The 26,368-nt window shown below is 40.6% G+C and overlaps 2 protein-coding genes across 7 annotated transcripts; both read right to left on the reverse strand.

Annotated features, from left to right (window-relative positions):
- Window positions 1–2,216: 2,216 nt before the first annotated feature.
- LOC121681014 (indoleamine 2,3-dioxygenase 2-like) lies at window positions 2,217–8,166 on the reverse strand. Of its 2 annotated transcripts, none has more exons than XM_042060623.1 (10): window positions 7,489–8,166; window positions 6,181–6,276; window positions 5,939–6,058; window positions 5,201–5,319; window positions 5,049–5,063; window positions 4,265–4,364; window positions 4,056–4,173; window positions 3,882–3,933; window positions 3,563–3,711; window positions 2,217–3,312 (listed from the first exon to the last, which is right to left on the reverse strand). In XM_042060623.1, exons 1-10 carry the CDS (start codon window positions 7,579–7,581, stop codon window positions 2,936–2,938), a joined length of 1,239 nt encoding a protein of 412 aa, XP_041916557.1. In that variant the 5' UTR covers window positions 7,582–8,166; the 3' UTR covers window positions 2,217–2,935. The 2 variants fall into 2 exon arrangements, with proteins under 2 accessions (XP_041916557.1, XP_041916558.1); XM_042060624.1 differs by having other exon boundaries at window positions 2,217–3,316.
- Window positions 8,167–8,255: 89 nt separating this feature from the next.
- dmtn (dematin actin binding protein) lies at window positions 8,256–26,349 on the reverse strand. Of its 5 annotated transcripts, none has more exons than XM_042060625.1 (16): window positions 26,031–26,349; window positions 19,017–19,076; window positions 18,785–18,859; window positions 17,675–17,830; window positions 17,378–17,422; window positions 15,836–15,965; window positions 15,299–15,343; window positions 15,025–15,165; window positions 14,708–14,817; window positions 14,328–14,430; window positions 12,742–12,806; window positions 11,963–12,011; window positions 11,223–11,230; window positions 10,660–10,725; window positions 9,971–10,051; window positions 8,256–9,766 (listed from the first exon to the last, which is right to left on the reverse strand). In XM_042060625.1, the coding sequence occupies exons 2-16, from the start codon at window positions 19,047–19,049 to the stop codon at window positions 9,653–9,655; spliced, it is 1,221 nt and encodes a 406-aa protein (XP_041916559.1). In that variant the 5' UTR covers window positions 19,050–19,076; window positions 26,031–26,349; the 3' UTR covers window positions 8,256–9,652. The 5 variants fall into 5 exon arrangements, with proteins under 5 accessions (XP_041916559.1, XP_041916560.1, XP_041916561.1 ...); XM_042060626.1 differs by lacking the exon at window positions 26,031–26,349 and adding an exon at window positions 22,997–23,128; XM_042060627.1 differs by lacking the exon at window positions 26,031–26,349 and adding an exon at window positions 23,018–23,126.
- Between the last annotated feature and the right edge of the window lie 19 nt (window positions 26,350–26,368).

The following is a 26,368-nucleotide window of genomic DNA, read 5'->3' on the forward strand; positions in this document are numbered from 1 at the left end:
GTTCTGGGAGTGGAGGAGAGAATGGCCGGAAATGGCAACTGTACAAATGTTTTTATGAAGTACAATAAGTAATTTAGATCAGGCGCTTGATATGAACACAGAGGAACAAGTAGCTGCTAATGACGAACTCTGCCATGACCCTGTGCTCACCACCCATGTGCCAAGTTTTATTCATTTGAGCACTGTGTGTGGCTGTGGGACTGAAGAAAATGATGGATGGGGAGCAGTGGGGGGATTTCGATTGCAGGTGATTCATGGTTTTGTGAGGTGTGATTAAATTTGACACCCTGATATGTCATTCAAACATGTATGCAGAAAAAAAGGTTCTTGCTGTTACTGACAATAGTGTAAGCGTCTCTATAAAATCAAACATAGGTCTTGCACTTGTTCAAACACTGACATCTGACCTGCATGAGTTTCCTTGTTCTGAAAAGCTGAAAACACTTACTCTGGTGATTTTGAAGATTTGCCAGTGGCACCCTCCTATTTGATAAGTGAACAACCTATTGAGTCCTTCATTTATCTGTTGTTTGTTTGCATTGCTACAGCATACATTTGACTAATCAGTTGCTCACCAATAGCCTAGAGGATGTAAGCACATATCTACATCATACTGGCCTTCACTGGAGATAAACAGACATTAATTAATCCACTAGGAAGACTATTAAATCCATTTTTAGCTCATGCGTGCAAACTGCTGGTGGACGAATTATGAAAGATCTGGTGGGTGTTACCATAAATGTACGACTTGAAGAAGACAAAAACTCCCAAACACTGGGTCTCTCAGCATGTGTCCTCTCGCCGTTAATCAGGGGAAGGCCAGGGAGTCAGTGACACGGAGTGAAGTGTTTGGGAACATACAGAGCACAAAGAGTGAAGCTCTGGCGTCTATTCAGAGCGAGAGTTTTCATCAATGATTGCTCAGCAGGCTACTGTCCCATTCACGGAAACCACAGAGTGGCATCATTTCTCTGCAAAGGTAGGTCAGATGCAAGTGTCTGTCTGTGTGTGTGTGTGTGTGTGTGTGTTTGCATATGTGTGTATGTGTGTCTTGAGATGGAAACTGTACGAGTGACAGTCATTCTCATCGAGTCTGACAACACTGTCAGACCCCAAGCCCAGAGGGAGAGTGTGAGGAAGGCGAAGGGATATGGCCAAGGGTCTGATTCAATATTAATGCCCATTTTACTGTAATGACAGCGGAGTGCTGCTTTATAGAAATGGTGCCTAGCAGTCATGCCATGTTTTTTTATGAAAAGGGGAGAGTTCGACAACAGCCAGTTGTCGATGAGAAAAATTCATTCCACGCGCCAAGACCTTTCAAATTTGAATCCGTGAATTACTAACAGACCTGTTTTGACATGCTCTTGGAAATCCAACAAGGTGCCTCATCTCATTTAACCTGAAAATATATTGACATATATCTATTCATAGCAGAGAGAGATAGATAGATAGAGAGAGAGAGATAGAAGGAAAGCAAAAGGGCATTTACCTGCTTTGCACTGCAGTGATAGGCAACATATTTATTTTAATTTCAATATAATCAAATGATTCTTCCTCTTCTTTTCCTTTTATGCATGACCATCAAAGGAATGAAAATAATACTAATAAAAAGTGATGAGTGCTTTTAGAATAGGCATCGGTTTTCACCAGACACCTGCAAACATTGCTATGGATCTTCAGCCACCAGTAACGGTTAAACAGGATTGTGAACTTGTTCTATGTAACTAACACACTACTGACCTCTTGTGTTCGTGCAAACACATGACATTTCTGAGCTGAGTTGAATTGGTTTCCTCAACATTCGTTTTTCTCAGTTGCTTTGGTGCATTTCTCAGATCAGAATGGCAATTCTCAAAACTGTTTGTTCAAACTCCATATCATCACTTGTGCACATCATTGAAGCAGTTTCTCCCAATCTCCAAATAGCAATGCTTTCGTACATCCATGCAACTGATTTTGTACAAATGTCTGCTGTTTTTTCTTCTTCTTTTCAATAGCTAATGTCATGTTGGTCAAAATGCACTATACTGGTTCCTTGCTGAATACCCCATTTGTTTACCCCATAAAACAAATTGACCTTATTTCATCGCTTGTGTCATTACATGCAAATGTGTTACTATTTGTCATAACTAGTTGTCATAGTCTGTCTAGCATATGTGACCTGACAGAAAGGAACGTCATAATGTACAGAAAGATACAGAGGTGCACAGCTCTGACCAAGAGGAGTTTTACTGTATTTTTCATTTGCACAATGCTGTAAAAGCCTTTGTTTTCTTTATACTGTCCCAATGTTTGTCAACAATAGAATGTTTGTCAACAATTGAAATAGAAAATATTTTCTAATGCACATTGTTCATTAGAAAATACTTACAGAGTAAACTGTCATATTGACAAAGACAAAACTTTGACTATCTTGACATAAACAATGACATTATGATTGCACTGACTGTTTCATTGGCATAAATATTTGCTTATTAAGGCATAAACTGTAAAATTGTTTTGAGATGCACTGTTGTGCAAATGTTCACTGTGATTTGAGAAATGCACCAAAGTGACAAACTGTAACAATGATTCAGAACAACTTAGTCACAAAATGGGTATGTGGATGGAGAGTTGTTGATGATATTAATGTAAACATAAACATAAACATTACATTTGGTTGTTGACAGCTGAGCCATGAGAACCCTTACTGAAGAACATCATTAATGCCATTAATACTTTTATACATTTAGAATCATGAGCTGAAATGAATCCACTGAGAGTATAAATGTCTAAATCAGTGATAACTACAAATAATACAGACTACACCTAAACACTCTATTGGGTTTTATAGTTTTGGTATAATCATCTCAGAAAAGAGTGGTGCTTTGAACAAACACTTAGCTATTACTCATCAAGTGTACCATAGTCTATTGTATCATCCCATGTGTCCTCATGCCTCTGCTAGGCTCACGTGGTGGGTGATGAGTGCCTTTCTGGTGCAGTCTCGCACGCTCTTCAGGAATGTCATGGGGTTGGAACCTCCCGTGCCGCGGTCACTGAGGCCCTCGCACGCTCCACGGAATGGGCAGCCCGCCACCGGTCCTGTTCGCCCCCTCTGCCTGGGCACTGTGATGTACCTGGCCACGGCGTTGAGGTGGTAGCTCCGTAGTGCCACCAGAGCAGAGACGCAGGTGTTGTACGCCTGACAGAGGGAGGGGTCGGCACTGGACAGCACGAAGGAGCGCAGAGACGGGCTGGCGGCTACAGTCTCTATCAGCTGCCGATGGGACGGGGGCATGTAGCTCCGCATTCGCCTCAGAAAGCCTGCTGTCTTATACAAACAGGACAAAGAGTGAGAGAGACCTACAGAAAAGCAATTGTTTTCTCATTTAAAAGCCTGGAACATAATGGAAAATAATGTTGCAAGTGCTGCATGAAGAAGTATTACTCAATATTTAGGGAACTGTCAACTGTCATGTGATCCATTTGATATACTACAATTTCCCCTTGGAAATCAATAAAATCTCTCTCCCTCTCCCTCTCTCTATCTCTTTCTCCCCCTGAGTGTGCCACCCACCTGAGTCCAGATCATGCTGAATGCCCAGCAGTGTGTCCAGGCTCTGGATGGAGGAGCTCTGAGCAGCGCTTCCTCCTGACAGCCGCAGAGGCTCCTCTCTGACCCCCTCATACCACAAACCGTCTGGCAGCAACGGGTTGTCTCTCCATCTGATAGAAACACATAAAAACAAACACACACACACACACACACACACACACACACACACACACACACACACAGCAACAAAAACTTCCATCACATTATGACATTGCCTACTAACTAAAAAAAACATACCGCTAATTGGCGTTTTATAATAATAAAATAAAAAAAGACTTACCCAGATAAATAGATTCGGAACGTCCCATGGAATATTTTTGGGTCTACATGATCTTGAATCAGACAGTACACAATGCATAAACAAGGAACCATTTGATTACATAAGTCCATCAAATACATAGATGAATATTTATAATATCATATATATCTTATCTTATAATATATAATATCTTACTGTGAATGATCCGAAACGCCTCCTCCATGTTTTTGAGAGACAAAGTAATTCTCTGAAGAGCCTTATGTAAACTACTTATATCAAATGTCACCATGGCATTCACTGCAGAAATTACACCCTATATGGGAGAAAACAAATGCTGTTGAGACAAAGAATGTACTAATTTATAAATATGAAAGGATAAAAAAAATGGCAAAGCACAGACTTGCCTGTATTCCTGAATTTGCACTCTTTTCCACCAACATGGAGACCAGGAAAAAGTTTTTACCACTCTCCCCTCCAGGAAATGAGAAGATGGTATCTAAGTTTCTAAAACAGCAACAGACAGTTTTATCTCAGTAGTGCAGTCTCTCTGCTACTGCATACTTCCGTTAATGTGTAACCTTCAGCAGCATCTAAGCCACATGCAGTGGCCTTGGAGTTCATTAAGAGCCTTTACGTCCTCAATCACATGAAACGTCTGCACTGGTTGGTTGGTTGGTTTCTTTCCGTCAACCCAAAGGTTACATATTTCTATCTACACTCTAAAATTCCATCCTCAATTTGGCCTCTGAGCCATTCATCTGGCTTTGCCACACTTCCTGCTGTGATGGGTATCGGCCACAAAGATCTTCCAGACTGAATTCAGGTGAGTGAGCTCTGCCAAGCTCTGTCTGGGTGTACCACAAACAGCTGTGCTGTAATATTTTGGCTGCCCATGCCATACAATATACTTCCTCAAATCCATCCACCTCAGAGTCCTGTGAGTTTCACTTCGGTCATTTTCTCACAGGCCACTGTCTAAATATGTAAGGCAGATTAGTCTTGGAATGCCACAACGTTTCAAAGGTAGCCAAGGGTCAGAAAATATGTCCATATATCTTTATCGTGGGCCACTTTTGATAAAACATCTGCTGACTAATGTAACTAGAGAACTACTTAATAAGGATGCTGGGCATAGAACTTACACTCCTGTTGCGTAATGATGCATATTTACATAGCGTTCATACTCACCCGATTTCCATTGGTCTGTAAAAAAACAAATGAAGACATTTTTGCAGAATGTGAAGAGAACTGTGAAAATCCCTGCATACATCTTAATTACACACATTTCTGAGCCTTAACCTTGTAAAAGAACACTCATATAGCACTGATAAAGACCTAACCGGCTTGGGTCCTTGAGCCTCCAGTTAGCCAGAACACAGTCTGCATAGACCAGGATGGGTGGGAGACCCAGAGCTTGAGATACATTACAGTATGGGACAGCCAGGGCTCTGGGTAATGCCTGTGAGAGAGGAGTCAAAAGACAAGACAGCCATATTAAACCAGCATTAAGGACTACAATTAGCTGATTTGTTAGATCTGTTACATCTATATGATTGCTGGTCTACAACTAGCTACAGTAGCTGGATCCACAGCCCTAACCTACTGAAAAGAGAGTTGGTCTGGGATGTCATACATCATTGCTGAAACTTCTGGAGGTGTCGTGGGCCTAATTCAATATAATATTGTGAACGGGAGGTGTCCACTTCATGACCTCACTTTGTGAAATGATAAAAAGGTGCCTCTTCTTTGTTGTTTTATTAATATCGTGAAGCATCGGTATGGTAGTTAGTGCCCTAAGGTGTCATAATATATATGCGGGAATGGATTGCTGAATATGAGTACTTGAAAGTGACAGTGTGAGAGCTGACTGCTATGAAAAGTCCACAATCAATAGTCTTCCTGTTTTTAGTAAAAAAAAAGAGGAATGGTTGAAAGTCCTATGTTGCATGACAAATCCCAATTTCCCATTCTAGCATGTTGATCTGGGGACAAAGTCAGCCGAAACCGCCCTATCACTCCATATGTTGCTATGGGACTGTTTGTGTCTTTCCTCGTCCTCTTCCTTATCTAGTGCTCACCTGAGCTGGCTGGTGAAGCCCCTCCTGCCACACGTATCCCATGGTTATGAAACCTAAGGCCAGGTGAGCGAGCCTCAGCTGCCGGTATCCATGGAGATGGAGCGTGCTCAGAAGAGGCATCTGCTTACATCACCCAGACAATGGGGATAAATAAAAAATACACCACAGAGGTGGATAAGCTGGTAGACTTCATTAAAAGGTGTACTCTCATGACATGTGTTTTGAAGTATGTCATACTGTACCTTTTTCACCAGGTCTCGGAGTTGATGAGTCTTTATGAGGTGTGTAAGGTTGTTGGCTACATCCATCCATGGCTGATAACAGCGTGGGAGTTCAGTCTGTAGATGATAAACAGCTTTACTTTATTGCTATTTGGCACACTTATCAGTGGATGTCATCCAATTTTAAACATTAGCTTAATGTCTCCAACATTAGATCCATTCATATTATGTGTGAAAACAAATGAAACAAAGACGGCAAAAACCATTTTGGTTTTTTTCTTATGCTTTTTCATTATTTTTCATATAACAAAATGCTTTATTTATGGTACATTTTATGGGTAACAGCAAAACTGTCTGCATATCTCAACATATCAACATATCTCAAAATATGTTAAATTCCATATGCTAATGGTTAAGAATGTGTCACAGCAGTCAATTCATACTCAAGATGAGTTAGGACACATAACCAGAAACAACAAATACATCTGAAGAAGATACATACACCACTGGCTCAGTTTTACAGTAGCTTCACAGACAAGCGACTTCGAGTGACTGTTCTCCAAAAACAACATCCAACAGAAGTGCTGCACATCCAGCACATTTTGACCAACATTAATTTTTCCATATAGTGCTACAGTTCTGAAATCTGCCCGTAATCAACACTTCACTGTTTTTCTACAATAGAGGGAACCTGCAACATAGGGAGCCATTATGAAACTTCCCCATACTGATAAATGCACTTTACTTCTGTTATCTACTTTTCACTTTCTCCCTTGCCCATTTCAGAATGTAATTTAACTTGGGCACACAAGTTAGTTGTTGTCAGTGTCAACATAATATCTATAAACTCGGATGGGACGTATCATCTTCCCGCCTTTCACCACCAACAACCCACTGAGATGCCCTTTTTGATGTCTTTCATTGTCATGGCAAAAGCTAACAGTCAATAGCCATGACATCAATCTCAAAATGCTGCTAGGATGAAGCCAGCAAGCATATGCTCAAAGAATGCAGGTCATGATAATTAGGAAAGCTATGATCAGGTCCTGAATGCCCTGAGTTTTCTTGAGTGAATAACTTCACCAACTTAAATGGATCATAGAATGAAATTCTAGAGTGTTCTTTCATCTTTTTTCAAAGATGTTCCATCTCCCTTAGTGTAGCCAGTAGCCACTCAATGCCTCCTCACCTCTGCTTAAACTGGTACTAATACTAACACTGATTCTAATGTTACAGAAAATAATATTAAAATTCCACACAACTGCTTATGTTACTGGCAACTCTGAATTACATTCTCCTCTGGCGGTAAAAAGTAAAACATATTCTTACCAAAGGGTCCTCAAGAACAAATCCATACTCCTCTGATATGAAGAAAGACTTCAGCTCAATTGAATGGACTGGATCAGTCCAAGTAGTCTCCATTATGGTGCTTTCAGGAAGCCTTTGACCTGACCTGTCTTCAAAATGTAACTGATGGATCTGTTGACACAATGCTACATCACAAAGATTAAAAGGACTGGCTATGTAAACCTGACTATCCTTAACTGCAGTAATCGATAAACCTTAGGTTAAAATGTAATCCTTATTGGTGCAACCCACGCAACGCCTTCAAATCATTCATGTGACAAGCTACATTTGCATTGTTTTCACTGAATGAGGAAACTGAAGAAAAAACCCCAAACATGCAGAGAAATAAAAGACACAGGACTTTCCCCTCATCCCTGTCATTTCAACTGCCCTCTGACACAGCTACAGCAGACATTTATAAGTCCTTTAATTTGATCAAAGCACACAATGAGAAGTGGGTAAGTGGGGAAATAGACCAGAATCTTTATGAATGTTTTCTCTTTCCTCATTGCTCAACCATAGATTAATATTATGAAATGAGAAAAGCACATGACAGTCATCTTTAGATATCACAAGATGGTCGTTTGTGAGGAAGTGACTAGCGCAGGGTAATGTTTACATCCACATTAAAATCACTCAACAATTGCAAAGTGCAAAACAAAATTTGCTCTCGTAAATTTCTCGTAAATAAAATAAACACTTCACTCCAGAGACATCGAAAAGCTTGAGTAACTTAACTCAGTCATTACTCTTTTTTTGTTTTCGTCTTTATTCATCTTTACTCAATTATGCTGCTGAATTAACATTAAAAACAAATGACATGACATGAGCTGTAACCAGTCATAATCACATGGTGTCATGGTGATGTGTCATATACATGAAATTCAAAACAACATTGCAGCAGCATGGATGTACAGTACATGAATTTGGTGGCAGTCAACAATATTTATTATATCCATATTCTGCACCCAGTTCAGAGTGCAGGCAAGAAATGTGATGGAAATAAACATAAATGTTACAAAAAATTAAATAAAGAACTACAAAGATAGAAAACTATATGATAACACTACAAGGGTGTTTCAAAAGTTAGAACTACAGGTTGCTCTAATGTAGTCTTGTCCTACATTCCATATGTCAAAAACTTTCAATGAGCTCAGGACAAATTTAAGCAGACATTTTGTTTTATCCTTCAGCTAAGTAGCTTTTCCTGATTTGTATTGAGGAAAGAACTTCAAAATGTGTTTTTCAGTGTCCTATTATGAAAATGAACAGTTCTGCATAATTAATATTGATTTTTTCTATTACACTGTATATTTAAATTCTCTAATAAATCATTTAAACAGTTTTTATCACTGTAATTAAACTTTGTCCAAACTGTGGTTAGACTACGAGGAAACATGTAAAGTGTTTCAACAGACAGTGTATATATTCAAGGTAAAAATAACAGTAAAGCAAATAAATATTTTTCCATAATTGTACAACAGTGTTTCATACACCACAATAAATAGAACACAGGTTATGACACTATGGAATGGACATCCAGAGTGACATGAGAAAATTGGGGTGATGGTCTTGCATATCTGTATATAATTTTAAAAATTTAATGGGCACTTTGAGATTTGCTCTGAAAAGCATTCAGTATTTGCCTCTTTAAATATGTAGTGATCGAATCAATATTCTCCATATGTGGCTAAATGTGACTTCATGTTTTAGTCAAGGCCTGGTCGGTAAAGCCAATTATCTTCATTAAGAGCTCATTACAGTGCTCTTAATCATAAACATTTGGAACTACACAAACAGTTATGGCTAACTTTATGCAGAATCATGAGACGACACTTCGGTGTATACTGTAGACCATGCTATGTTCAAATTAATAGCTCACTAACACAAAGCCCTTATTGTGGACCATACTGAGGACTGGACAACACACAGGCGTTAGCTTTGATTGGTGATAGGACCAGCGTGGATTCTGTAGCTTGAAAAGAAGTATTGATGTATAGCTTTCGGATATGATACGGCTCTATTTGGTATATATGTGAATGTAGGTCTCTTCCTGCATTTTCAATGGAACTCTTTAGTTGATCAACATTATTTGCATCCAAATAAGTGCGTCCAAAGGTCCAAAGTCTGAGTGTGACACCAATCGTTAGAAAAGCGACACTTTCTTCTTCAGGTTGTTGCGTTTCCACAACGACAGACGATCAAATTCTGTGATAGGCATTCCAAACAGCTCATGGAACTCTTCCGGAGAGAGGTGTCTCTGTTTGGGGACAAGCAGAGCATATAAGATGCAGTAGTCTGGTAAACTATCTAACTGATCAGCCTATGCAATCAATTAGTCTTTTTTTCTCTCAAGATATTGAGATGCCTTTGTCGCTAAAGCAATTTTGTTAATGCAAGTAAAATTATTTTCATCCTAATGAACAAAATATTGTATATTGTATTGCACATAAAATAGTTTTACCTCCAGTCTAGTTCGGTCAACACCTGGTGGGAGCTTGCTGCGCCCTCTATGGGTCACAATGAGCATCTCATATGGGTAGATCTGCAGACAAGTTAGCACAGCTATCACGTGTCAACATGCTAGTTTCATCAGACAATCACTCCATAAAAAGATTCCAAGTGGGGCCCTCAACCCAGTCATGACTGGCCACTGGTCAGTATGACTCACAGCCGCAGTGACAGGAAAGAGGTCATTACAGTGAAGGAGATGAGACTAAGGGGGATGAATGCTCCACGCAAACTATGGCAGGGGAAACAGCATTTCCATGTTTAAAGGCAGGCCTACTTGTGATCGCAGACAGTCCAGGGAGAGGAACAACATGCTCAGTAAAGTTTCAAAAACCGGGTTGCTTGATTAGGGAGATGAAGCCTCCAAAGTCTTTTCTTACCCCCATTATATATGATCAAATCTCTGCCTTTTGTTAGATCCACTGTCACCTCTCAGCTCCTCCTTTTTATCAGACACAGGAGCCAAGAGGGCAGTAGAAAGCAGATGGACATATAGGGGTGCATATTCAGTCAGCTGATAGCAATAAGTCAAGAGTGAGCATTGTTAAGATTGCATGGCACAGCGGCTAGAAAACTTTGGAGGCGCTCAGTACATGGGGCATATACACAGTGTATATGTTGAAGACAATCCACAACCCTCACCTTCTGTTCCAGAATACTAGGCAGTGAGTTTCCTCTGTCCATTCTCCCTCTTTGTGTATCTCCATTCTAAAAAGATACCACAAAGTCCCAGATATTCCCTCAAACAGAAGAGACTGGCATAAGCAATCATTTCAACCCCCCCCACCCCCCCACCCCACCCCCAATGAGATCTGTGGTGCAGTTTGTTTTTGCGATGCAAAATAAACTAAAACATGTAAAGCAATTATCTTCAATACAGCAAAGCATCAGAGCACATTTGTTCTGATGGCAAAATGAGAACATTCTTTAATGAACATATAGCCAATCACTGCCAGACTGTGTCACTGAGACAAACGCAATAATCCAACCAGGCAAATATGCTGCTAAAATATTAAAGCCCATTTCTATTCTTGCAGCATAGCTGCTCTGTTTGGATTGTAGCCGAAGAGAAAAGTGAAATGAGAGTTAATGTGAGAACAGTATGGCTACTAAGGAAAGCAACATACAGTTAGACTGAGTGTTAAGTCAGTGCACGTGCAGCCATGTCCAAAACATTTCTATACACACAAATGAAACAAGCTTACCTGTAGTCCTGTAGAACATGAAAAGAGAGAAATTAAGAGCGTAGAAAGTGGAAGAGATGTCTCCAGCAAAGAAAAGACAGAGGATGACTCAACATGACACGGGTGATTAGTTGTCAATACATACCATAGTATAGCGGAACCTGTTGCTACCTTTAGTTCATTTAATTCAATTTACGAGAGCTATGAGAGGGCAGTATAAATCCCTAACAGCTACAGACTTTAAGTAGGAAGGCATATACATCTATAGACAGCACAAAGCCAACCAATCTTATTTGACAATATATTTGGTGATAGGGTGCTGCAAAGGGTTTTTGATGGGATTTTGATCCAGTTCACAAAATTGGAATCAATAGAAAGAGCAGCTAGTGGGACCAGTAGATGTGTTTATCTGTCATTTACATGACTAAAATACACTGTAATGAATGAAATATGATATACAACATGAGGATGAAACAAACAACTCACAAAAATATACAAATTTCAACTTGCAACTAATGTACAATTTATAGAATATTAATCATTATGCATAAATTCCCTCAAGATAATAAGAAGTGAATGGTGTGATGTTTGATTATTTTGAAGTATTAAAAAACATTGTTGTTTTAGATTTTTCTAACAAAATGGTTGGTAATTGGTGGTTTTACGATAGTACATCTGGACCACAATTTTTATGACGACAAACAAACCTATTTAGATGGGATAATCATCCGTATGTAAAATCATTACAACATACTGCGTACCTGGCCTTGTCTGGTCTCCTTCTGACGATGGAAAGTCTGCAGACTGCAGCTGAGGATAGACATATATAAAATTAGATAAACTGGTTGATTAATGCAGTGTTTTTCAACCACTGTGCCGGGGCACACTAGTGTGCCGTGAGAGATCATCAGGTGTGCCGCAGAAAATTACCCAAATGTCACTCACTGGTCCAGAAAAGCAACTGTTGCACCAAAGAATTTATAACCACATGCTCTCATTGATTGTATGATTGCACTATTTGTGGTATGCAGGCATTGTACAACTGGGGCCCCATATCCAGTATTCACAGAATCATCACATATCCAGTTCATAACAACAATTAAATTAGATATAGTCACCTACAAATGAAACAGAGGGCGCTTGTTTTATTGAGCAGGTCTTGCATAGAAGCCATAATAAGGCCATATCTATGTATTATTTTAAATTTTAGGCTATGGTATGTTTATTTTTTCTTCACACAGGATGTTAGTGTGCCGTGGGACATTTTAAGTGTCAAAAGTGTGCCGTGGCACAAAAAAGGTTGAAAAACACTGGATTAAAGGACATAAATATAAAACAGTAATCTGCAGCTAATAGAGATTTACCATATCCATGGTTCCATAAGTAAAAAAAGATATAGTGAGTGGAGGTACTACATACATACCTCAAGTTCTAATATTTTCTATTCTACATTTGATATTAATTTCACAGGTAGCATAAAAGAAGTCATCACTCAGTATGAATGAGTACCAGTGGTAGTGTATCTGCCGCCCACTCTTACCCTGGTGAGGCCTGATCGGCTGCAGGCTGGTAAAGAGGTGGATTTTGAGGTACTGGTGGAGGACCCTGAGAGGAAAGACAGATATATGGTCAATCATCCATAAACAACCACACTATCAAATATAGCTGCAAGCAGCAATAAGGGGGCTAAGCAGATAGGCCGGAGTAACCATGGCAACGAAATGCTGTTAGCTCAATGCTGCAATCAGACGTATGGCCATAAGCTGTCAAAGCAAGTTTCACGTCTAGCACGTCAAAAGTTACAAGGCAAAATGCATTTTTGCTAATTGCAGTGACCCTAGAGGTCAAAGGTCACAGCATTTCTTCGGCATTCACAATACGGCATACATGCAACGATTGCTGAGATATGAGCTCACTTCCTGTTTGGCGGCTTCGCCACAAATTTCGATTGGATGTGACGGGCGAACGCTTCTATCAATTGTTACAGAAATAAATGAAGTGACAAGGCATGGTCTGAAGATGGTCTGTGCCAATTTTGGTGAAGATCAGATGAAATTTGTGACCTGTGCGAAATTGTTGGTGTTTTTGATCAAATCAAATATGGCGGCCGAATAAATTATATTGATGTGACAAGTTGCCCTCAGTTGACCTAAGGACCTTTCACAGTATTACCAGACACCACTAGTACAATTTAATTCTAAGCACAGCAGCAGCTACAGGCCAAAAGGCATGTTTGTGAATTACAGCGCGAGTCAAAGGTCACCAAATTTCTTGAGGGTCCTCCTGATGGGGTCATGAGTCAATGTACCAAGTTTGGTTTTGATACATGCAAGGGTTGCTGAGATATGAGCTCACTTCCTGTTTGGCGGCTTCGCCGCAAATTTTGATTGGCTTTTACGGGCGAACGGTAATACTTCCGAAGACAAAAAGTAACTTTTGTGAGGCTTGGTCTGAAGATGATCTGTGTCAAATTTGGTGGGAATCAGAGAAAGTATGTGACCCCTGATACATTTGAAGTGTTTTTGATGAAACCCAAAATGGCGGAAAAAATTGACGTCAAGCGTTGAACTCGGCTTGGTCCAAGGATTCCAACAATACCTGACTTTTGAAAGTCGGACCAACAGGTCAAAAGTTACGTGCATGAACGCACGTCCAACTTTGGCCTGTTGGTGGCGCTAAAGGGTTCGAGTTGCCGACATGAAATTTGTTATACATGATTCATGGGACCGTCCCCAATCAGTGTGCCAAATTTCCCAACTTTTTACCATACGGTTCTATGGGCTGCCATAGACTCCCTTTGCATATAATAATAATAATAGGAAAACGTAGAAACACAATGAGGTCCTCGCAGCTTTGCTGCTTGGCCCCCAATTATGCGCACACAATATATGTGTCTGAGTGTGTATGGGTGCCTAATATTGTATGTATAATGAAACATGAACCCCAACAAATGAAATAGGTACTATTTATGTTTAGTACTCAGACTTGGAAACAAATTTATTTTGGACTCAATTACCAAGTGTCCTGAATCACAGACAGACAGACAGACAGACAGACACAGACACAGACACAGACACACACACACACACACACACACACACACACGCCATGTTATAAACCCCTCACCTAAGTGCATGTGTGTCCTGTCCGGGAGTGAGCGGGTTTTCCTGCGGAACTCTGATTTCTCCATTTCCTCCTTCAGAATCAATTTGCCCAAGTTGGACTGGATCTGGAAGGCAACAAACCCCTTAGTGTGATTACAAAAGTCCATTAGGGGTGCCTTGGCTCAGATGGCCAGATGCACCACCCGCATGGTAAAACCACTAAATCCTGCACTGTGCCACTCAGTGGTGCTGCAGAGGCACCACCCCTGTACAGACACTCTGGCAAGGACATCGGTAGAATAAAATTCCATTCAGCGCTGGCTGCTGTCATTGGAGGCAGATGAGGCGCTACACACTGCGCCATGATTGATGGGGCACATAATGTTCCGCGGCCCCTCTCACCTTGTTAAGCTCCTGCTCTTGGAGTCGCCTGGCGTCCTCCGTCAGGTCCTCGAATTCATCGTCTTCCTCCACTTTTCCCTCCGCTTCCGCCTTCCTCCTCCACTCAATCTCTGCAGGAAGAGGGGAGGAACGACAGATGATTAAATCATGCAGTCACTGGTATGAGGATATTCACTGCACTCTGACGAGTGGACGTCCGGCTAGTTTCCTGTGTAATCTTTTTAAGATAAACACAAGGAAACTGAATAATATAAGAAGGCAGCATCTACTCGGCGGCATCACATGATGATGACCATAGAAATTAAAGCAGGTTGTACCCATGGTAGCCAGTGAGGGTGGACAAGGCCAGTACTCCGTTTCAATCTTGGAGGGCACGTTGGGATCAGGAGGCTGGGCGGCTGGGAATTTGGAGGACTTGATTATGTTGTCCCCTGGGTTTTTATTTTCTGATCCAGAATCTGAAGATAGAACACAGTGAAGAGTCAAAATATGCTGTAGGTTTTCATAATAAGTCATGATAGAAACATTTTGGATAAACAAATAAACAACACTCCAGGTGTGCTTCTTTAGTTCAAAATATGTATGAATTACCGTGTTTATAAATGGGAGGCTTTTTATAAATGTTGGTTCCATTATCTGAAAAAAAGCAAACAAACCAACACACATTAACTACAGCAACTGTAACATTCAACATACATAACACAGGAAAAATAATGACACTTTTTAGACCTAATATCATTATGATCTGCTAGTAAAAATGGTTAAATCTCTCACAGCTGCAATACTAATCTATTCTATCTGTTAGGCCTCAGCTAATATTTTGATAAGTCAGTCAGAAGTGAAAGATATCTGTAGCCTTTTTTCGGCTTTAAGATGCAAACACTTCCTCTCCTTCCACTGCAAAGTCCTTGACTTAGCAGAGCACATTAGAACGTCTCCCACTCTAAATAACATTATAATCTATTGGTTTATACTAGGTGCAAGTGTTCAGGTAAATATTAATTTAGGTCTTAGGCGTATATAAGTATAGTAATAATAAAAAAGAGTCTTTCAAAAAGAGAATGTGTCTGAATGAATGTCAACAGTGTGCTCAACAACAGTGATGTGTTCTGCTGGTTGGTAGTTCACCTGGCCTGTGAAAGTGCTGTAGGCCGGCCCGCGATGAGGTGCTTATCTTGCGGAGCTGTGTGGTGGAGCCCATGTTGGAGCCTCCGGGAGAGCCCTGCTCTGGCCACTCCTTCTGATCCCTACAGAACATCTGGGGGCAGAGGAGTGTGGGGGGAAAGAGAACAGACAGTGGATTACTCTCACAACCTGGGTCAAAGTCAATCTCACATGTCCCTCACTTTGATGAGAGGCTGATCTCACATCAATATCTTATTTTCTAGAAATATCTAATTGCCTTAATAATCACTTTCATGTCCTAATTGGCTCCAATCAAGCACTGCCCATGGGGCGTGGCACATCAGGGCAAACTGGAGTGATAGGCTTTATCCTGTACAAATTTCCCACATTTCCCACCAAAGCTCTCTCAGACCATCACATTCCCTTCTACCATGCTTGACAGTTGGAGTCAAACATTGCTTTGGCAGTTGGTTGGCGACTCACAAATATTCTTCTTTGCGATCCGAACACATTTTACCAGGTTTGCCAGGTACCAGGTCATCTATGTGTGTTTTATTGCCCTGTGTGTTTTCTTTTGCTAGACACTCTAATGTATCCTCTTCCATAGTAGTGCTCTGGGAGCTATAACTCTTTTATATTATTCCGGTTAAAGCCAGTTTGCACTTTTCTATGACGAGATGCACAGTATTATATGAGATCTTCAGTTTCTTGGCCATGTTTACAAGGAATATAGCCTTGTAAAACATGGCCAAGAAAATTCTGGCCATTTTGAGTCTGCAATTGAAACCACAATAACTGATGCTCCAGATACTCAATTCATCTCAAGAAGGACAGTTGCATTACTTCTTTAATCAGGGCAGCAGTTTTCAGCGGTGCTCTTTAATCACAAGGAGGTTCTGTAATGATCAGTTAGCCATTTAAAATCAGCAAATAGAATGTCCCATTGGAATAAAGGATGGATGGTTGCTGATAATGGGCCTCGGTATACTTATGTACATATTGCATTGAAAAAGAAGCCATTTCAAGCCACAACATTAATGTCTACACTGTATTTCTGAATGATTTGCCATTGTTTTAATGGCCAAAGATTTTTCCACAAACTTTTGAACGGTGGTGTATATCAATGTAGTATTTTCTGCAGAACCAAAGTAGGCTACATGTTTCAGTTTGAGCTCTGATACCCAAGAGTGTGCATTACTGCAGTCAGTAGCAGTTCAGACGTGCTGCAATACAGCTGTTGATGTATGCCACTCTCTCTGAGATGAGATGCATCATCACTTGCGATTTATAAGACTGAAACTGTGCTATGTGGATGTGCAGGCAATAACACATGGCTCAAATGAAATGCTAGATTATTAGCTAAATCTTTCAAAAACACATAACTTCACAATGGATTCAAATACATCTTCATTCCCCATCTCTAGAATGCAAATGGGGTGAGGAGAGGGAAGATGTAATTTTTTTCTGCGTTTCACATTTGCTTATTTTATAGGCTAATTTTCATGTTTCATATCGGCTCCACTCCAAAACAAAGACATGCCTTACCTCAGGAGATGGAGGTGGAGAGATGGAGTGTGGTGACATCGACCTCTAAAAGCAGAGAGAGAGAGTCCCATAAATCTTTCAGCAGTCATTGTGTGAAATGATCAAACACCAAACCACAGCAAACAATAAAGCACTTTGATCTTCACACAACTGCACATCCTGCGTCTAAGAAAAGCAGCACACCCAAGTTTCTAATAATAATATTCTACTACGAGAACAATAAACGTGTTTGAAAACAATATATGTTAAACAAAGTACTTGAGAGGACAGCAAGAGTCTATTTCCAAGGACACTGACCTCACGGCTTCTGCAGAGGCCCGTTCTGCTCAGGGAGGAAACGTTAAAGTGAGGTTCGTACACCATCAGGTCTGGCCTCTCCACCTCCAGAATGGCTTTGTCCTTGGGAATGGCAGCCAAGTCCTTGTAACCAATGACCTGGTTGTCCATCCGTGCCTTGACGCATATCAAAATAAAAAAGAAAGACCACCAATATGTTAAGAGCACGCAGAATATCCGTATAGCATCATAAAGATTAATAAATGTTACTGAGGCTGTAACAATAATGAAAATTCTCAACACAAACTCTAATCCTTATATTCTTTATACAAACATATTTCAATATTTGAGATTGTTAAAAACATAAAATATCTATGTCTATTAGACAAGCTTCTGAGCTAACTACAAGATTATAATGTTTTAGGGGCATTATCATTTGAATTTGTCAGCGCAAACATGTTCACTAGAGTTTTAGTTGTCATTAAATGATGCTAGACTTTAACAATTCTACACAAAAGAAAATGCAAAACCAAAAAATTGTGTTTATGCCCAAAGCAATGAGAGCTGGCAACAACCCTTTTCCAAAGCAGGACAATAGCGTAAGACAATTTATTCATCACTGCCTACATTCCTGCCAGTTCAAACACTGTGTGGGCAGAACATTTGTCCAGACTGTAAAAATAACTTTCTTAATACACTGTATATATTCATTTAATTTACCTGAATAATACAAGAACATTAGTGCAAATAAGCCAGATAGAAGACTGGCTGACTAATAGATCACTACTGAAAATGTTAAACAGAGACATTTCTTTGGCTGTCGGAAACTGAGGAAGTGATAGAAAAAGACGATGCAAAGCCTTCAATGATATCTTCACTTCAAAACAGTTTTTTTTTTAAAGGCTACTAACTTCCTGAGAATCGGTGGGGTGAATGCATGTCCCCTGTCAGATAACAGAGGGATCTGTTATCATTGGCAAAGGCACAGGCTAACAAACTCAAAAACAAAAAAAGGGGCCTTATTACAAGGAATAGTGTTTAACCTGGGTAACGCATGTTGAGTAAGGACCTTAAAACATTTTCAGGGATTGTTTTTGAACACAGGTTTGGATATTAGAAAGCTCATCTTACCACAATCGATGTGGCTGGGGATCCAGGGGCACTAGGACCTCGCGAAGAGGACACACTGCATGGGGCAGTTGCCGTCTGGAAATAAGATAGATGATGGGGTCAGAAGGTGAAAGTTCAACCTACATAGCTACTAAATCTGAACAGAATCTATTAAAAGAGATGTAGGATTAAAAAATGGATCAATGACTAAAAAATGTGTGGAGTAATGAGGGGGTTGAAAGAGATTATTAACCTTTTGCATGACGGAAAAACAGCTTGAAATCATTCACCTTGTTGATGACACCCAATATCACTGCAATAAAATTCAAAAAGAGAAGTGAACAATTGTTTAAAGGAGCTCTTAAAGACCACAATCAAATGGGGAAAAGTGGCACATGGTCAATTTATGTGAATACCAAAGGAAATAACTGAGGTCACAGGATATATTGAGATTCAATAACATTGACCTTTTCAAATACTAATAAACAGGGCAATAAATTGTCTTGAAACATTTATTAAAAAAAGGGTTTTCTTTTTATATAAAACAATCCAGTGTGAAAGGCAAAACTGTAGCACCCTGGATAAAGACTCCTGCCTTTATGGCACCGACACATCTAATTACGGCCCCCTACCAGGCAGATTTAAAATTCCCTCTGATATTAAAGACGATCAATAAATCCCCACTGGATTACTGGCTGTATTTGATATGGATCTTGAGGGAAGCATGATGATTGTGCCTAAGCTGCTAATACAACCACCGCTGCTACAGCCACCACAGGGACTCCCTGCTCTGTGGTGACTAAAACTATCACCTCTACCACTGTGGGCTTTGACAACACATGCTGTTGCTACGCCGTATTATCATCTCTGCAGCCATTATAAGTAATTTTACCACCAGTGAAATATATTTAGTGCTCTAACTAAGTGATGTTGGGTAATGTACTCTGTAACTCTCCTAAACACGCATCTCATAATTGGTTGGAAGAGTTTGTTATGTTATGGTCCAGGCTGGACCAAGTTGTTTTTGTTGCCGTTTTTGGAGCGCTGTCCACAGAGACTCTGTACTGTGTATTCAGGGCACAGGCAGCTAGTAGATGGTGAGGTGATGTCTGCAGTATGTGACAAAAAATGTTTAGCTTATAAACCACATAACATCACTTAGAGCACCTTTAATGCAGTCACAGGATTTTTGGCACTAGCCAACAAATGCACCAATAACATAGTCGACCACATCAGCAAACAATAGCCTGGTTTAATGGTACTAATGCTTGATAAGCTTCCTCTTCTGCAAGTCACTCGGGACAAACACGTCTGCTAAGTGGAAAAAAGGGTAATTGTACTGAAAGCGTTTCTTGCCTTTCGCTCAAATCACTGGCTGTACGTAAATTAAAGTGAGAGGCTGAAGCCTGACTTAAACGAGCTGCTTATTGGACGTTAGGACGTCCCATCTCATCACTGAAACTGACCCTGGAGACAGGACATAGCGTGGTCAGTTGCCCTACCACTCTCATTCATCTTAAGACACAAGAGTTAATTCCCTTCTCAGTCTAATTTGGATCAATGACGTGGCATGGCGTACACCTCCCTCCCTGTCATTGCTCTGCCCCTGGCCTGAACCCTGAGTTCCTCAGAAAGACCACTTGGGGATGTGTTTGAGTTTCATCTCCGATTCCAGCCCTGTGGCCTAAAACAAGAACAATACTTTCTAAGAAATGTCTTTTTGGAGAAAAGGCAATCACAGATCTCAGAAAAAAGGGCCACAATCTTCCATTATCTGCCTCTGATTAGAGAGTGCTAATTTCGGATTCACATATGAATCAGGAAGCCGGGATCCTGAATATTTTATGACTGGAGTACATTCATTAGGGCTTGTCAAAAAACAAATGCCTGGAAGCCCAAGGCCCAATGAATACATTTCCTTCCAGACAGAGAGAGACAAAGATGCTCTATGTACACCCCAGGTCTAGATTACAAATTCAGCCGACTCTTACTTTTGTGTGCCACTGGCGAATTGTGTCGCTTTTATTTCTTCCCCTTGTGATGTTGTACTTACTATAGTTCCTTAAAGGATATTCAAGAAGGCCCGCAAGAAAAACATTGTTCAATACAAGACACAGGATAGGCAACCCCAGTGGGATTCCTGCCTTTGAAATTCCATTTTATGAAATTCATAACCTCTCTGAAATTTCTAAACAGCATGGTGTTTAATTCCACAGTTCATTTAGGAATATGTTCATTGCTAAGAGAATGAAAAGCACAACAGCAATTAGCTATTTTCTTTATAGCTGGTCAAGCTGGTCCTCCAGCAGGACGAGATGTCACAGCAGGTTATGGAAACTGGTGCTCAGTACGGGTCGGATTCACTGAGCCATGAAGGGCACCTAACAATCCCCAGCGCCGTCCCTTTGACGTGATTTATAACCAGCACTATGGACAAAACCAATGTCATTAGCAGAGAGGGGTCCCATCTGCATCTGACAGCCTCCAATTCAAGTTCAATTTGAAGCCATCCTGAGACAGCCCCCACAGGAGCTGAACAGTATTTAAGGGTGTAATCTGGGAATGAGGTTTCCTCGAAGGCTGATAATGAACTTGTCAATGCTGGATTACGGTGTGATTTATGGATTTGCGATCATGATTGAATTTAATTCGGTAACACAGACTATTGAAACTTTTAAGCCTGGTGTAGCAAGTAAGCATTAAACAGTCTGAGAGGGAGCGTAGGAGTGACTCCGACTGGATGTGAAAATGTGAGGTCCTACACAAACACACAGGCCCTACAGCCCACGCATGAGTAAGATGTGAAGGCTGAATGAATATGGCAGGCCAATTATCATTCAAAGCTGACCAAGTGAGACCAATTGAAAGCTCTAAATTTCCTCAGTGCTTCAAGTGGATGTGCATTCAGTTATTTTGCCAACCATTGTCTTAAACATGGAATAAGACAAGGCTATTCAGAATGAACAATAATGTACATTAAAACATTCTGAAAAGACCAAATTCTTCATCTTGGCATAGGAGATGGGAAAGCAATTTGGAGATTTTGTTGGCAAGTGCTTTTCTGCTCAGAGAGCTCAGAGAGCTCCAAAATTACTGTACAGTTGGTGTGTCTTAATGATGTGTTTTAGGTCTTCTTTTGAATTTATTTCATATTTGATGTGATGTGTATGTGATTTTCTGCATTCATTACACATTCAGTACACAATGGAAACTATAAGAAATGTACACTCAAATGCAATGAAGTATGAAAATGCATTGAGTAGACATGACTGTTGGGAATCGCAAATCATAGTCTTAGGCTAAACTTCAATATGATTACAATTATTATCCAAGCCTTTTACAAAACCACTGGTATGCACAGGTCTGCTGATGCATCATATCAATGCTACCTATTACAAACTGGTTGTTTTAATATTCTCTTTTGGTTTCAGCATTCACATCCAAATGAAACGTGCATTCAAATGTCCAACGACTACAACACACACCCCTCAAAAAGCATACATTGGCTGTCCACAGTTTGTTCTATTGGAGCTCCTTCTGTCCCTCATTCTCAGATGAAAAATGATAATGAAAACAATGAGTCAACATTATCTGTGTGGGTTGTAGCACTCCACTCCTCTCATGCACTAATAGAGGCCTCCATGCCAGCTCCAGACAGGCTGGTCTGTAGAGGACTGAGAACACAGCCAAAGGATATGAACTAACCGCCAGAACCCAAATCGGCCAAGAACACCCATACACCCTAAATGACTCAATTGCACATGGCCTGCTTTAGTGTGGTCAGAAACAAGAAAACACAACCACTATTATGAATTAGGAGCCATGGATATGTAATAGTCTGTAATTCAGCACAGAATCATGTGACTTACCGCTCCTGTGATCTGTGCTAAATATGTGCTTTATACACAACTTAAATCTTACCAGTTCAAAAACAGACACCATTTTTGTTTTCAAGTTAACAACTGAAGTATGCAAAATTTCATTAACCACTAATTCGTTCTTGATGTACTCTGCATTTTGTTATGTCCATTCAATCAATAAATTATCCTTACAGTTAAGCTATAAAACTATGGCAATATCATTTAGTTAGTTTGCTTGCTTTAAGGCCTACTGGAACAATATTAAAGCCCAAGAAAAAAACTGAAATTCCAGTGGAATCAGCAGAATGAGAGCAGGAAAAGCACACTATCTAGAAGCAGGAAGAACTGAGTTTAGAATCAAAACAACACAAACCAGCTTTCCACCAAGCCTTGCCTGAGATGAAGAGGAAATCCTATGCTGAGGGACCCAGGCTTCCCGTCATCTTTCTTCAGCACTCTGCAGACAGTCTCTCTCTCTCTCTCTCTCTCTCTCTCCCTCTCTCTGCATGTTCCCGTGTGACCCCACCCCCTTCTCTCTCCACCCCAACTGAAAAGCACTTATCTCAGCGCCGCCAGAGCAGCCAACGCCCAATCAGCCGCTCGCTGCCGTCACCAGGGCAACACTGGTCTCGCCAGAATCCTCCGGGCACCTCTGGAGAAAACACCACCGATAGGCAAAACCTCTCTCTCTCCCCTCTGCCGGGAAACCACGTGGTGGGGGGAGAAGCCTACCAGCACAATCGATTGAGTCAAGCCATAACCATACCTATTTTTCACCACTTCCCATATGGAGGTCAAACCAGCCAAGAGTCCATCACAATGTAATGTGATGGGTATAGCTCATGGTTACAGCAGCCTGCACATAGCGACCCCTCCTCCTCCAGTGCAAATGCAAACAAGCAGACGCATGCAGGAACACACAGGCTCTCCCCATGGCCTGCTTTGCTCTGCTCTGCCATGGCATGTGCGTATGTGTGCCAACACTTCTGCATCACTGCATGCATGCTGCTCATTCGAGCTGGTTACCAGCATCTGAGCTCTGCTGGTGTATATGTGTGACAGAGTTCCAGCACAAGACACCGTCGAAACAGAGCCACCAAAGCCTTTCCTATCGGCTGCTCCCTGCTGGATGCACCCGGACCCATCCCATCTGCTGTCCTTAGCCAAGAATCATCCCCTTCAGTTCTTCACAGACCACATCTCACATCACTAAAGACAGATCACGGATCACGTCCAGAGGGCTCACCAGGAAACAGGCTGATGGATTTGGACAATCAGATTAGGGAGACATTGATTATATCTCCGACTCTGACACACTGAGATGGAGTAAGGCTAGTTCAAGTGAAGCCAGGCATGTTCTTTTTCTCATGTACTGTGCGGATGTGTACGACCAAACATTGAAAATTGTAAACTGTGAAATTCAGTTAAAAGCATCCTATGCAAATGTTTTCATCTTAATATAACAGCTTCAAAGTTATTGTGATAGTAAACTAACTCATAATAGGGAGAATGGTGTGTCTTTCCAGCCGTACATTACCCCTCTATGGAAAACCAGCTTTGCAACTTCACTCTTCCCCAACCCAGAGAATTACAAATAGCTTTATGGCAATTATGCTATAGCCTACTACTTGTATGAAATCATGTAATATTAATTACCTTGTCAGTCGACATAGCTTTTTTGAAGATTATCTATGCCAGTTTGTAAACAAAATCACAAGTACTGTGTCCAGGGGGAAGGATGCAAGCCATAAATGGTATTTATAACAGCTGTGTAAAACACAAATACTCTGCAATAATAGGGGGAGCCCAGTAGTGAAAAACCCTGAAACTGCGTTGGATACCTTTAAGCAAAGTTCAGAATATGTAACGATTACAGTCAGAACCCCCTCTCCCCCACCTTTAAAAACAATACTACTTCCAATTAATGCATTTCATATTGTAGGATTTGCATCTAAAAAGAATCTATGACCTTAATTGTAGGGATGGGTATCGCTTAGATTTGATCTGATACCGGTGCTAAATCGAAATGTTGCCTAAACAGTGCCTGAACCAACATTATTTTTTATTTTTTTTTAATTGATAAGACAAATTGGAACTTGAAATTGAACTACTGTACTCATGTGGATGTTGATAATGTTGTGTCAACTGTTTCCCCATTGATCCCATGCAAATCTATGTGAAGGTCCTGAGGCAGAGATGTCAATATTTTGACTACATGGATTTACACTAAAACAATAAAACAGTGACAGGGGGCATGGGCTTTCATAGTTCAGTTAACGAGGATGCCAAAACTCATCTTTTTTTCCTGAAATGAGAAGCAGAGGCATTCCAATGGGGAACATATCAAACACAAACCTATGGGAATATTATGAATTCAGCCAATTCCCTTGTACAAACTTGCACCTGCTAGGGAATACCCCTATGGTAAAAAACAAATAGGAAACCCACAACACAACTGTGTTTACGGCTGCTGGAACACTGTAATTTCCCTTTGGGGATGAATAAAGTATATCTATCTATCTATCTAAAACAGTATGAGTGCAACCATTTAACTAAGATGACTTCTAAAGGATTGATAAAAAGGAAAACAAAATGTTATTTTTGTAATATAATAATTTCAGTTGTCTTTTATTTCAACAATTAAAATGATGTACAATTATAGTGTACATCAACACTAGAACCATTTCAACCAAAACAGAGTTTTTTTTCCAGTAAGGAAACATGGCTTCCTGTTAGAGGACAGGACAAATAGAAATACCAGCTTTTGTTTTGGAATTAACTTGTGCAAAGGGGGACATAGTTTTTAAAGTAGGCTATAAGTTGTCTGATTTGAGTCCACTCAACCAGAAATGTAGGCCTAATATTAAACCTTTATGAAGAGAATGCAGCATTATCACTATTCAACTGAGTTACTATATGGGCCAACCTAGAACATTGATGGGCCTAATCTATCAAATGACAAATAACAATTTACTTTAACTAGAGAGCATAGCCTAATTCTCGACTAAGGACAAATCACATAGCCTAACATACGTAAAGATGTTGACTCCATCGAGTAACCTACCCCACATAGGCTAATGTTTGCTGAGAAAATTACGGAAACTGTAGCCTGTTACCTGCTATAGATTCCCAGTGACTGTACTATTTTAGCATAGACCTATGGGATGCTGGCCACAACTTTCCCACGATAACCTTCAATTTACCAGCATATAGCAAAAAAAGATCACCTCGTGTGGTTTCACCCGAGGTTATAGTTACATCGGTCTGCTACACTCAAAACAGTATCGTATTTGTAAATAATAACAGCAGTATATTATCTAGATATAGGCTATATTGTAGCATCTTGTCAGGTTTGCGTGCAGATGACAGCTAGGCTGAACAATGGTGAAGATGCCATGCGCGCCTACCTCCTCAAGCACTGTATGCTCAGTAATTCTTGATCCTCCGCTGCCAGCACGGTATAATGGAACAATCACTACATCCGAGCATGTGGATAATGTCCACGGAAACTCACATTATACACATAGTCCTAGTTAAAATACGGAAAGCTTTCCTCGGAACTGCGCGTTGTGCGTGACGTTTATTGGTGCTGCGCAGGTCTTCAAGGCGAGCGAGCGGTTAAAAAAAAAAGACAGCAAGGGATGTAGCCCACTCCTGTCCTGTTGATGCTCCTTTGCTTGTGCCTCGACCAATTCCGAGAACAGGGGAGTGTAATATGGTGAGGCAGGATTTATAGCGTAGGCCT

This window comes from Alosa sapidissima, chromosome 13 (assembly GCF_018492685.1).
Source record: "Alosa sapidissima isolate fAloSap1 chromosome 13, fAloSap1.pri, whole genome shotgun sequence".
Classification (NCBI taxonomy): domain Eukaryota; kingdom Metazoa; phylum Chordata; class Actinopteri; order Clupeiformes; family Clupeidae; genus Alosa; species Alosa sapidissima.